The sequence below is a fragment of the Thamnophis elegans genome, chromosome 5, assembly GCF_009769535.1.
Source record: "Thamnophis elegans isolate rThaEle1 chromosome 5, rThaEle1.pri, whole genome shotgun sequence".
In the NCBI taxonomy this organism is placed as follows: Eukaryota; Metazoa; Chordata; class Lepidosauria; order Squamata; family Colubridae; genus Thamnophis; species Thamnophis elegans.
Genome location: NC_045545.1, coordinates 16,852,346 through 16,866,786, shown reverse-complemented (window position 1 = coordinate 16,866,786; position 14,441 = coordinate 16,852,346). Strand labels below are relative to the sequence as shown.

The 14,441-nt window shown below is 37.2% G+C and overlaps 1 protein-coding gene across 1 annotated transcript in view; it reads right to left on the bottom strand.

Annotated features, from left to right (window-relative positions):
- Positions 1-538: 538 nt before the first annotated feature.
- Positions 539-14,441, bottom strand: part of TTLL7 (tubulin tyrosine ligase like 7) — a 75,697-nt gene continuing 61,794 nt past the window's right edge. The window contains exons 20-22 of the mRNA XM_032217373.1: positions 11,608-11,768; positions 10,678-10,851; positions 539-2,460 (exon numbers count right to left, since the gene is read on the bottom strand). Of these exons, the coding sequence (XP_032073264.1) occupies positions 2,346-2,460; positions 10,678-10,851; positions 11,608-11,768 (450 nt within the window). The 3' untranslated portion in view covers positions 539-2,345. The remainder of the gene's footprint in view (positions 2,461-10,677; positions 10,852-11,607; positions 11,769-14,441) is intronic.

Below are 14,441 nucleotides of genomic sequence, written 5' to 3'. Positions count from 1 at the left end.
TTGGGGCTCTCTCCGTTCCACTTACGACTTTGGATTTGCTCTTTTTGAGAATGCTTTGGAAGAAAAACAGGCTAAGTTAGATTAATAAATAAAAATAAATTTATTTGGTAGGGTAACGGTTGCATTGGCAGTGGCATACCTTTCCCCTTCCCTTCTGAGAAATGAACGCTTTCTATTAAAATCCATAGAATATTGTTTATAGTCCCTGGGACCCACTGCATCACTCAGAAGTGTATCTTATTACAAATGTGTATTATATAATATTTGAAAGAGATATGATAGTATCCTAAGGATTTTAAAATGATATTTGTACTGTCAATCACATGGTAGAAAGAAAGTACAGTACTTATTCTTGAAAACTAAATTATCTTCTTGAAGAAAGCAAGCAGCTCAACATATACACACAAACGCACACAAGCGCACAGACACAAATAAAAGAGCCAATACAAATACTTGCTGCCTGTGTTTTTTATTAGTAGTAATAATATTACAACGCTCCAGCTAGAAGCTATGGATCAGAACGGATGGTCTTGAATAATTTACCCAGAGGATTGACTTCACTTAACTAAGAGGTCTCAGCATGCCCTTACTGAAAAATAAAAATTGCACATTTCTTATCCTTCTCTTCAGTTAAAAATATGCCCAAAGGTACATTAGACTTCGGCATTTATACAAGTGTCTTTAACTGTGAAACAGAAGCAACATACTTAGGGGCTTACTATCTTCATTCCCCTAAGCCTTATCATCTAATCCTAATGGCACATTGCTCCCTACCAGAGAAGGAAAACAAAAAATAAAAAACCCAATAAGCTTCACATAAATAGTTCAAATCTAAAGACATTCTGCCTATAAAATAAGTTAAAATTGTAACAGGACCTGCAAGGTCAGTTTTGTTGGGCAAAGCAATCCTATACTCAGATGATGCTGAGAATGGAGTCCTGGAGCCATTAGACCAGTAGAATAGTCCCTATAAGCTGTCCACTGACCTACAATGCGGACAAGTATAAATTAGGGTTAGGACATTCAAAATAGCCTGGCCACATACTCACCACCTTTTTCTTATTCTTTCCCTTGGTCTAAATCCCTTCTCTGGGGTCTGTGGATTTTTCCTTGAGACATTGGCTTCTCTATGGAGATGTTCCCAATTCACTTGGCTATCAATGCAGTATTCCCATTAACTGTGTTGCTGTGGAGCCTTGAAATATTCCAGGGAGGGACTGTGAGCAATTGTATACTAATTCCTCCTTTTAGTAATCTGATGGCCAACCAGTCCTTCCCATTCCTTGCCCCCGTTTTACCTTGAATAAATGGGGAATGAACCACAGAAGTATACTTTGTGGTCTGGGTTTCTTCCTCCTTTACTTCTTCGAATGAGGGACTCTGACCTGTCATGTCCACATCACAAAAACAACGTTGATTGTTGACCGTCTGTTTAATGTCTCAAAGCAAAATGCCAGTTAGGATTCTGGGCAGAGAAGTGTTGGCAATCTGCTTTATGAGTATTTCATAAAGGCCTGCTTCTGCGTAATGCTCCTTCCTTCTTCTTCCCCAACTTCTTCAACCTTGTGCCCTCTAAAATGCGTGCAACGCGAGATCAAATATAGACCCCTAAGTTATGCACTCTTTCATCAGAGCAATGGTTAACCTATTGATTGTGGCTTTATACACAGTGATGATTTGCTACAATTGGGTTTTGAGCCACACTATGCCCCAGATATAGGCAACAAAGGCAAGACAAGCAATGCACTCATGAATTTCCCCTCTCCCATTAAGTTCAATGGGTGAGAACTTAATAGATCTGGAACCAGAGGAAAAAACACACCTTCTGTGGGAATGCATCCAACAGATTGTAGTAATATGGGATGTGACCAAGATTGGTTCTCCTCTATTCAACTCCTATCTCTGCTATGCTCTACCCTTTCTATAAAGATTATCTTCATTAAGAGACCAGCTCTGCCTGCAGAGACCTCTAGTAGCACATGAGTAAATATTGCAACATAACTGGCATTTCACCAGATACCAGGGCTTCCACTAGTCTCCAGCCCCTCAGCTAAGAGATCTCCAGTATAGGATTGTGCCCTCTGTGCCTCTGCAGCCAAAGTATCGTTTTTAGTACAAATTTATTTAATCATCTAGCAAATGTGGACATTCACATACCTCTGTAAACATTTTAATAAGGTTTATTATATTTCTGAGAAATGCCATGTGTTTACAGCAGATTTTTGAGCTACATCTTATACATGGTAATAAATATATAACAATATCTATGTTCAGTTCCGTCACACATTTGTGTTTGAGGAGAAAAATAAAGCGAGTTGCCCATTAATGTAACGTTCCTTTTAGTTTCATGAATGGTCATATTTAGATGTAAACAACACCGAGCGAGTCATTCCAGATGAGCTACACCCAAAACCGGTGGAGGGTTTCATGACGAATTGCAATGGTCCTGGTAATAAATACCTAGAAAAGGGTTTAAGAAACAAAGGCATAAAAATTCAACAGGTGTCTTCAATTCAACTAGCAAGTATTCATCAATAAATAATCTATAAGGAAGAGGGACATACACTTGTATGATTCAATCATAATATGACCAACCAAGTATCAGTAGAATAGTTAGTTAGTTTATTTTACTTTATTGATTAGCCCTTGGGCCATATCAAAGTGCAGAGTTACAGACATAAATTATTACTAAAATCTGATAAAAACAGTTTAAAATGTAATTGGAATAAAATACAATAATTTAATATATAGATAAAATATGATAAAATTATATTTTGGATTACCCCTACAATCTACCCCAATCAGGCTTACTCAGTTGAATAATATTGCCCTTTTACATAAATTATGTACTTTGGAAATGCTTCCCAAATTGGGTAGTTTCAACATTAAAATTTAATAAAGAAATATAATATTTGAAAGTACATCAAACAATCCTAACTTCTTCTTTGAAATGAATTCAGATATATTATTTCCAGATATTATCTGAAATTCATGTTTCTCCATGGTGCTCAGCCCAGAAATTATGCTTTATGTGGAAAACATATATTTTTAATGCTTAGCACACCATTATCATGCTTCATGCATGCAGTGTGGTACTACCAATTACATACACACATATTGGAAATATGTACCAGTAATTATAACACTTCTTTTCCTCCCCCATCATATGCCTACAGAACTTTTAAGATTTAAAAGAAAGTAACCGATGGACCCATTTAAGAATGACAGATTTTCTATTCTATTGTTCCTCATATTTTCTTTTTAAAAGACTAGCTGATTCTGTGTGGCCTTTATGCTGCTTATCTCAAATTATGACATATGTGAAGGAGGACATAGAATTTAGGAGTAAACCATTTTGTGTTGCTCTGTTAATACACTATTGCCTGTGTAAACTCTGACCCAAAAACATTAATACCAAATTTTGCTGCATTAGACTAAACCATAACATTAGTTAATGAAGTTGTGACATAGCCACCACCTCATTATCATGATTCTAGCAAATAGCTACTTCACCATTCATCAAAGACTCTTTTGATTTATATACTTAAATCGCTGGCAACACCAGCAGAAACAGAACTTGAATTAAAACCTACAAACAATCATTTATCATAAATTGTCTTTATTTCCCATTACTAATGCTCTATAATTACTTGCAGATATTAGATGCTCTAAAAATGTATTAAAATAATACCTACCCTAAGTGGAAGCTACGTTACAAGTAATGTATTATGCCAGAAGTAGTGCACATAATAGAGCACACTGTTTAGAAAACGTTACATCATGAGATGATGAATTCTAAGCACCGTGCTGTAAGAGTCACAATGATTAAATGCCATGAGAGCATATGCTAAAGCCAGGTTGTTATTATGAAAGGCTTCCTGTGAAAGAGCTGCACACAAAGACCTGTTTTAGCAGAACGATGCCTATATTTCAAGTTCCTTTCCTCCCGGATCAAATCCAATGAAGTGTGTAAAATGGCAGAATTCATGCCTTAAGGCTGCATGCAAAGATCATTAAATATGTCCACAGTACAAAAGACACATTAATTACAGCTTTTGAAGGGTTTTTTTTTAGGGGGGGGGGATAAATAAATTAAAGAAAGAAGTGGGGAAAGCAGCTTTTTGTGAAGGGCAAAGGAAGAGATGAAGGAGGGGAGTTTTTTTTTTTTAAAGACACTTAGTGATAAAAGTCTTTACTATGGCATTTTATCACTCAGAAATGAAGAAGAGAAATTCCTGGACATTTTGACAGGCAATAGTGATTAGCTCAACTGTGTAAGTGGCATTTACAGTACTTAATGTGAATATGCGAGCTGCACTCAAATAATTTCTCTGTAATGTAAATCATGAAAAGCAAGAATGATCTTTGCGCAAAGTTGATTAATGTTAGATCATCAATGAACAAAGATAAAATATTAGCTACGTGTTGTCTGTTTGTTTGTTTGTTTGTTTTGGAGCAACTCACTGCCCTGCCAAATGCTTTTTACATTTGGCTTTAAGTTACATGACACACAATACCGAGTATCTAATAACACAGTTATAGCAAAGAAGTGAACATCGTCACCTGTTGCTTTAAAGATTTCTAGAGTCTTTAAAAAAACACTCTGCTTCCAGAAAATTCTACTAAGCAAATATATGCAACTTACAGAAATCAAACATGGTTATTAAAAAAGGTATTAGAAATGCCTCCTTAAAGCCTTAAAGCCAGGCAGAACGCCACTCCCCAATCTAGCGGTATCCTGAAGGCGGCAAGCAATGTGAGTGCTTTTCTTCCCCCCCACCCCCAGCTCCTGTGGCTTGGCACCTTCAGGATACCGCTATGTCGGTGAGTGGTGCTCTGCCTGGCCGGAGGCAGGGGGGGTTGTCCAGGGGGTTTATTTTTGAGGGTGGGCTTATATTTTTGCTCATGCAAAAAATGTGGCAAGGCTTTAGTTTCAGGACAGGTTGTATTTTCGGGGAAACACAGTAAGACACTGGGGTTATCAACTGGAAAGCCGGCAGCCCAGGTTTGAGACCTGCGAACCGTGCAATGGAGTGAGCTCCTGGTCTCTTCTTAACTCCTGCCAATCTAGCAGTTTGAAAGCAAGCAAATGTGAGTAGATAAATAGGTATCACTTCAGTGGGAAAGTAACAGCAAACCATGACATCATGCTGGCCACATGACTGCACAAATGTCTTTGGACAATTTTGACTCAATGTCCTTGAAATGGAGATGAGTGCTATCCCTATAGTTGGCAAACAACTAACAGAGTAAAATCTGCAGGGATTCCTTACCTTACCTTACTATTCTATATATGTTCTGCCCCTCCAAAGAAGCATCTACTAAATATATGTATAGTTAGTCCTTGACTTAAGACCATTTTTAGCAACTGTCTTAATTATGAAGATGCTGAAAATTATTCAGTCCTCCCACTTACAATTGAGTTGCGCACATGCAACAGCTGAATATCCACAAATCATATGATCAAGGCACTTTTCAATGGGCACCATCTAGGGGTCTCATGATGATCTTTTGCAACTTTCCTAGCTGGTTTCTAACAAGCAAAGTCAATGGGGAAGTTGAAATTGCTTGACCATTGCATGATTCACTTAACAACCATATTGATTCATTTAACAAACACAGCAAAAAAGATCAAATAGTTTGGCACAACTCACTTAACAGCTGCCTTGCTTTAGAGCAGCAGTTTCAGGGCCAACTGTGGCCTTAAGTCAAGGACTACCTGTAATTCATTACTCTCCAGGTTCTGTCCAGAAGATGAAGCTACTGATTTCTTCAAAATACACAATAATCACTTGCAAAATTAAGTTTGCCTTTGCTAATGTGTCAAATGCATTGCAATAGTCCAAACGGGAAGCCTTGCTCACAGTTATCCATGCCTTAATCAACTCCTGTTTGGATTATTGCAATGTACTCTACATGGAGCTTGAAGACCATCAGAAATTGCAACCGATGCAGACAGCAGCAGCATTCAGTAGCCTATGGCAGCGTCCCCAAACCTTTTGGGCACCAGGGACCAGCTCCATGGGAAGAAGTTTTTATCGCAGACAGGAAGGGGCGTGGTTACACATGCTGCCTGCATCCCATGGATGGAGCTTTTGCTTGTTTGTGCGGCCCAGTTTCCAGCATGCCATGGCCCAGTATGGATCCATAAACCAGGGGTTGGGGACCCCTACCCTATGGTACACCCAGGTAGCCCCACCCCTGCATGAATTGCACTGGTTTTCACTTGCTTTCTGGGTGTGATTCAAATGCTGGTTATCTTCTTTAAAGCCCTACATGACACAGAGCCAGGTTACTTTCAGGACCACTTCTAGCTAATGATTTCTGCCTAGATTAGATTTGAATGTTGCCATCTGATGAAACCTCGGCGGCATGCCTTCTCAGTGGCTGCCCCAATACTTTGGAACAACCTCCTACCAGAGTTCAGAGGAATTGCTACCCTTTCAGCCTTCTGGGATGTGTGAAGACCTGGCTGTTCCCCCAAGCACCTGGCTAGAACAGGGGGAGGGGAGTTAAAATTGTGAGGTTGTGTAGTCTGGCACCTGGGAGGAAAGGTATGTTTTAATTACGGATTGTTGTGAGCTGCCTAGAGTCTTTGTATGAAATAAGCGCCCCATTTAAATCCTGTAAATAAATAAAAATGGATTTCAATTGAATTGATTACAGACTAGGGAAAAAAGAAACCATTTAAAATTAAACATAACTATTTAAAATTTAAAAATTAGAATTATGGGTAGTTCTTCATTAACAACTGCCTTTTTAAAATGATGGTTCAAAGTTACAACAGTGCTGATAATGTAGCTTTATGACTGGTCCTTGAATTTATGAGTGTTGCACTGTTCCGCAATTACATGACTGCCATTGGCCAACTTCACAGTTGGCTTCCAACAAGCAACACCAATAGAAAAGCCAGCAATAAGTTGCAATTTGTGGTCACAGGGTGTTGCACTTCATTATTGTAGATGATTTGCTTAACAACTGATGTAGTACATCTGGCATGATCATGTAAGGTTTCACTTAACATCCATATTACTTAGCAACAGAGTTGCTGGTCCCAACTGCAGTCATTAAGTGAGGACAACTTGTAATATAAGGAGCAACATTTTGATAAAATCTTCCTAAGCTTTAAATGCTTTACAGATTGTCACAGAAGATGTTCCAATAACCTTTGTTTCAAGAGTCAAGATGTGAAAGCACTTTATGTATAACCCAACTTTCTCTAACTTGGCAAGTCAATATGATGTGGAAACAAGTACAATGTGTCATGAGAATCAGAAAGGTTCAGGTCTACTCTCAGCCATGGAAACCCCCTGGGAGTTTCAACCTACCTCCTTGGAATTGCTATTATGAAGATAAAATAAAGGGAGAGTTCATGTAGCTACCCAGAACTCCCAGAGAAAAGGCAGATCTATAAATCTAACAAATAAATAAATGGCGCATTCCAGACCTGTTGGACTACAACCCTACCTTATATAACAGCTCTCTGGCTTCTAAGGCAAGAATTTTTTCCAGCCTTGCTACTAAGGTCTTAACTGAAAATGCTGGCCCTGAATTATGTTTCTTCTCAGCAGTATGGTTCATCTTTGAGATGTTTCCCCATCAAAATCTGGTTCTAATTATTTCAAATTACTCAACTTGAGGTGGTAATTTTCTTTGGAACTATGTTATGTATGGAAAAGGAGACAGGAAAAAAGAGAATACAAAGGATTTGAAACTTTCCTTATCTTATTTGAAAAGCAGATTTGATTAGGGCATTAAGAAGATTCTGTACTTTCCTTGGAGGAAACAAGAAGAAGGCTCCTGATGATAATTTCATATGAGCTTTGAATTGGAGAGTATACATTTTCATTTCTTTCCAAAGGAAATACTGATGAACAAATGTCTGGTGGTTAATTGATGGAAAGAAAGTACTTCAGAACTGGAAATTAAGGACTGGAGCATTTCCAAAAAAGGCCAGTTATAAGAAGGGGGGGGAGAAAGAAGTCAGAGTGGATCTTCTGCAACATCATGGAGTTCTCAGCCCTACAGACACCTGCCAGCAATCATCAGCCTCTTTCTCAAAGTTGTCAAATGACCAAAGCTTGCTTTTTTTTCTGACAAAGGATATTGCATAACTATTGTGCATTAAAATTACTAAATTAAAAAGATAGAACAAACATTCTGAATTTGAACTGTGTTCAATTTAAAATGCCCGTTTGAACATTAAACAGGCTGAAGGCCTACCCTGGTATATTGCAGGTGATTTCAGAGATTTCTGGAATGATTTTGGGCTCAAAAGAGTTGAATTCAGAACATTTTTGCATATGTCTATTACTTTACATTTACATCTTGCCTTTCTTCTAGAAGTTCAAATTGGTTAACATGGCGTCTCACTTCTTTTTATCTTATCTCCTCTGCTATAGGCCTGTCAAACTGAAGAGCTGAGCGGGAAAAAATGCCTTTCTCTGACAAAATTCTTAGAGAAAGACTTGAACCTGGATTACTCCAATCTAATGTTACCATTTTTTATTACACTATTACCCTTTATTAAAGTTATGCAGAGACTAACCTCTGAAAATGTATTTCAATTTTTGTTGTGTTTGTGTGCGTGTGTGTGTGTTCCAACATAATGGCAGGCAGGATCACTAACATGTTGAATTTTGGTGATGTACCGCAGGCTTTTACCACAAATAAAATTATTTTGGAAGGAAGGAAGACAGTATCAGAGCTCTGTGATATTTCTACATCATGGCTATGTCAAAGGTGCACCACATCCTGATTATTATGGCCCTATGGTAATAGGAAATTCTATAGGCAATTTATATTGGGTTTATATTTCTAAATCAAATAATACCTATGCTTAATTTTGCTCCTTTTTGAAAGGTCTGTCGAATTAAAATAATGTTCCATCTAGCCTAGAATCACTTCTAATAATGGCACATTAGATGCTTTGGGGAAAACGCTTTTCATTTCTTGTAAGTAGCATGAATTATTTGGAGTTCCCTGATTTATAATAATATTCTTGTAATTCTCAATTACTCAATATACAGCAAGGGTAGGTATGGCCTATACGTTCTCAATCATCATGAGCAATGGCCAGTATCAGTCCAAAAATAAATGGAAGGGTATACCACAGCTGGATAATTAAAACCTATGGCTATTACTACAATGTATAGCAGCAAATTCTATAAGTTAAATCAGAATTGGTGCGGATAAAGCCCTTGGTTGTTGTTGCTGCTCATTTAACAGGAAAAAATTACTTTGGGTTGTCTTCTGAGAATTAGACAATTATAATTATAATAAAATTTTAGTCTAAGGAACCATTGTGTAAAGTTTATTGTTCTTTTAGAAGTACAGTGTGACCTTACATCTCTTTGATTGTGCCCCGGATATTAATATCCAAATGCTAATCAATCAACAAAGATGTCTTGAGCAAAGAACTTGTACTGTACTTTCTAAAACATTCAAAGCTGAATTGGGAAGCTGATGGAAAAATTATTCTGAACCCTATTATTACTTGAAGAAATCTTTGTCAAACTGTTCTAGATCACTCAGTACAAGTAATGGCTTTTTAAAATTAGCTCAAAATTGGGAAAAGTTCTAATAGATGTCTTCTCCTACTTGTTAAAAAGACGACCCAAAAAGAATTTGTATCGACGTGCATCCGTGCTACACCAATGTCAGTGTAGTAGTATTCATGAACTGGAATAGGGCTTAGTAACAAGGTCAGCCAATGAATAGGCATAGCAACTGGGTCAGACAACAAGGGCTGTTTGGAAACTGAAACAGTACCTGCTGTGTGAGCAACAAGGAGACAGCTAGGAGCCAGGGCATGGCTTAGCTCTGAGCTCTGAATCTGTGCTGAGCTCAAAACTAGTCTGCTGCTCTGAACTGAAACTGAAATTGTTCTCTCCTCTGCCTGTGTTTGCTTGTATTTGCTACTATGTTGGAATTGTTTTTGGTATTGTATATTTACTTCATGTATTATATTATATATAATGAGAAGTTAGTGAATCCTGCTGAATCAGTTGCCTGTGTGTGCTTTCTGGATGTGTTTGCTGCAACAAACTCTGAAAACCAATCTATTCGAGCTTGGGATTTCATATACATTATATTAACATGTACCAACTTGTTGCGCCTCAGATATTTTACATCACTAAGTCTTGGAAAACAAAGGGGAGAAAGTGATTATATTTCTGCACTAAAATGTATAGGCAGCAACCAGAAGCTAGAAATTGCATATATATTAATCGGGGGTGGAGGTGGATCTCCTTCATATTCAGTGGTGTCCAATAATGGGATATTGCCTGGACAAATCCCTGTGATTTCCTTGGCAAGCTTTTCCAACGTGGCTTGCCACTGCTTACTTCCTAGGGCTGAGAAAAAGTTCAAGTTCACCCAGTTGGCTTTGTGATTAAGGAAGGCAAAACTGAACTCACAATCTCCCAGTTTCTAGCCTGATGCCTTAACCACTACGCCATACTGGCTCTCACAAGAATTAGTTTAAACACATGTAAACTGCTGGATTGCCATTACTACATCGCAATGAAAAATTAAAAGTTAAATTAAACTTTTAATTTAAAGTTTAGTATCAACTGAGATTCTGCAATAAAATCCAACAGTATGGATTATGCCCTTGCATCCCTAAATTGCTTTTAACAACAGACCGTAACATGTCAAATTCAGCATCATGCATACCTTGTGTCGTCCCAATCAGAATTCATTCCAGAGAAGGTCCCTCTAACATCAGATGAGTATTTGTAAACCACTAGCAGGCACTGTTTACAAAGTTCAACTATTCGTTGGCAACACTGGAGTTGATCGGCAGTCACGGCTTCTGTGCTTTTACTGAATATTGTCTCCCAAGAGCTCCTGTTGGCATAGAAACAGACATGACCTCATGCTTTTCCGCCACAAATGACAATCTGAAATCTTTACGTGAGAAATTTAGCTACAGAGAAGGAAGTGAATTAATGTATGACCTTGTTAGTTTACAGTAAAGAGCTGGTACTGTTTCACCCACAGTTGGTGGGAAATAGGAAAATACAAATTAATAATTCAGCCTTTGTATTTCAAAGGCCGCACTAGTCAGAGTTTCTGTGGCAGAACTGTTTTTGAGAAGAACAGAGTTTTGGAATGGGAATTGTACAACAAGTGTGCCTTTGAAATCCAGCAACATTTTCAGTATGGGCTCTGGAAGGAGCACAAAGGAATTCAGGAGACATAGGAGCTATTTCTGCTCTTGACTCCAGAGTAGGTCCTGCCAGCATGACTGTTGCCCATGGATCACCACATGATTAGGGAACAAGAGAGCTGAGCAATCAAAGCAGCAAAAAGTATGTGTAAAAATTTCAGTTCAAACTACTCCCCAAAAGAACATGCCTATGATTTTGAGCAATTCTGTCTTGATTAAAAAGTCCTGCATCCATAATCTTTTCAACACTCAGAATATTAAAAAATATGGAAACAGAGAAATGATTTTTGAGAAAATCTAAATAAGTAAACAGTATTACTAAATTAACTATGAGGAAAATTAATCTACAGCAAGTCCCAAAAAGAGAAAGCCTTGTTTTTTATTCAAGAAAAACAATTTATGTGTCTGTCTTTTGTGAGTGTATATACTCTTACCCTGAATTACAGAAACAATTCCACAGCCCTTGGCCATGGCTCCAGAGCAGGCGATTAAACACACGGTTAAAAAGTCGGTATAAATGTAAACATTCCACATCTGAAACTCTCCAGATATGCTTCAGGACAGAGCGAATACTGACTTTCACAATGTCTAAAACCTATGGGAAAGATTACATTGACAAAATAAATAAATAAAAGTCAAGGAACAGTTTAGAAAGCACCTTGAAAATTACCTCACAGGTTTAGGATAGATTAATTTTAAAAACAAACAAATACACTTTTAGCACTTCACTTATTGCCTATTACATCAACTATATTAATCAAAACCCTTTTATTTATTCATTTATTACATTTATACACTGTCCAAGGTGACTCTAAACAAATGTAAATTATTTATTAGGCATAAGTCAACTCCTGCCACTACAACCACAACAAAAGGAAATATAAAAGGAACGGAGGCGGCAACTTCTAGAAACCAGAACTATTTCCAGAGGTATAAAACGATTGCTATTAGGAGGCTTCCAGATTCATAAAATTTGACTCCATTGACCATGATTGTCAAGATGTAGCATTTTCTGATAAAGGTTGAATTCAAAGGAAACCGATTCTTCCCATTTGCAACCCAAGCCAGCTAAACACAGTATTGATTGGCTATAAATCTTTGATGTCATGAGTTGACCTCTAAAACATTGTTTCAGTGATCAGGCTAATGACAATGAAGAGGTTTTTTAATCAGTACATCAGTGCCGCAAACTGAGAAAAACTCTGCCTAACTGAAAAAAAAGTAAGTCCGTGACATTTCTCTGCTTCAATATTCACCTTTGATTTCCTATAAGGCTGACACTATTTGTACATTCTATTTTTCTACCTAAAATCATATCCAAGCTAGTTAAATTCTAAGTGAATGCTTTCAAACACAAGGCATCTACAATTCTCATTGTTTTCTGAATATCTTGCAGATGGTTTGAGGGTAAGTTCTTTCATTTGATTACACAGGAAGCCAGTAAATTATGGCAGCACAGGCATGGCTAATATGATCTCTCAAATAGAAACCGATACTATTCTTGTTTAATTCAACTAGACTTATTTATAACTGTTTCATAGTGAGACATTACTGTTATCAATTTTTCTTATAAAAAATAGACCTACAATTGTTCTTATGGAAGCTTTAATTTATCTTCTATTTATGTACCGTATTTTTATGTATTTGAACAAAATAGGTAATTTTATTGCCCTCCTGGATCCAGCCACGGTTAGCCTATTTGAAGTATTTCTTCTTTTTTGTGGATATGTATTGTACTTTACCACTCAGTAATGTAATATCTGAAGGGCTGATTTCTATAATTAAATGACATACGACAGGCCCATTAAAGGGCCATGTGGCCACTTAGATGCAGACCTGACTGCTGGAGATATATACAGAGCCTTGGAAGAGAAATCAAAACTGGTCACATGAAACCAAGTCCTTCTACTTTAAGACAGTAATAACCTTATTTCAATTCCTTGTAGCATTGACTAGATGTCATAGACCCACGTCTTGCTGCAATTAACTTATCAATTCCAATTTTCTGTAAATGAATGTTGAAGATTCATAGACTTTATACTGGACCAACATGTTCCACTCAACATCAAACGTGGAACTGTAAATATAACAGCATTGCAGAAACTATTTTGCGGCTTTAAGGTGAATTGGCTATGAATTATAATAAAAACTGATCTTAAAGAAAAACTATTTAAGGATGCCTGGACTAGAAACTCTGTATAAAGCAATAGAGAGAAGGATGGACATACCAGGGTGCACAAATGCCTGGAAACCACAGGTAATTTTATACAGAATGCAGTAAAACTGAATTTAGATTCAAACCTTACAGGGACAAAAAAACAATTTTCTATTTGCAGAGATGTTTTGTGTTGCCTATAGTGACTGCATCATTTTGCAGACATGTTTTGTATTGTTTAAGAACTTCAAAACCTCAAATACCTTTTCCACTAATCTATTGATAGCATGTTCCAAAAATATACCCTTCTTTGAACTTAGCCATAAATTGCCAAGTCAAAATAATGTAATCATAAAAATTATGATCAGAAATCTAATACAATGAAAGCAGGTTTAGAAAATAGTTTCTATACCAACCCCCTTCTATCTTATCTCTCAATTAGCAGAGAAAGTCTGGCCACAGACACAACTTTTCCATTAGCTTAATCCTTAAAATGGATGTATTATACCAAAGTATTGTTTTGTACTTCTGATTTGTCATAATTGTTCTCAACCGATATCTTGGGAAAATATATATATTTATACCGCCACTTTCTCTTTGATTTACTTCTCTTTTTTAAGCACTTGCCCTTGCTCCTATAAAAAGCACTGGTTTTTTTCCAATAGGGTCACAGTGTTACTCACACATTAAACTGCAATGTCAGTGTCAAAACTAATCTTAAAAACAAGATTAGGTTTAAATACAGGGAAGCCTTACAGAACTGTCTGCTTGCCAAAAGGAGTTAATAGTACGTCAAATAACATTCATTCTCCCGGTATCAGGCATATTTTCTCCAAAAGAACACACTTTACACACAGCGATCTAATATGTCATCTTGACCTAACCAGTGTATCTGAAATATCACTTCAATCAGTAGAAGAAAGCTGGTGAAATATGATGATTTTTATGGGGTCTCCTTTCACCATCTACAGGAAAATACAAGTTGGGATGGTTTCAAGCGTGGGACTAGTTTGAAGCCCAATTGTAGGAACAGTAACTTAAGGAGAAATGAAAGAGCACAAATACTCCTTATTTTTTGGCATGTTAATTCTGGAGACTGTAGGGATGGTGACA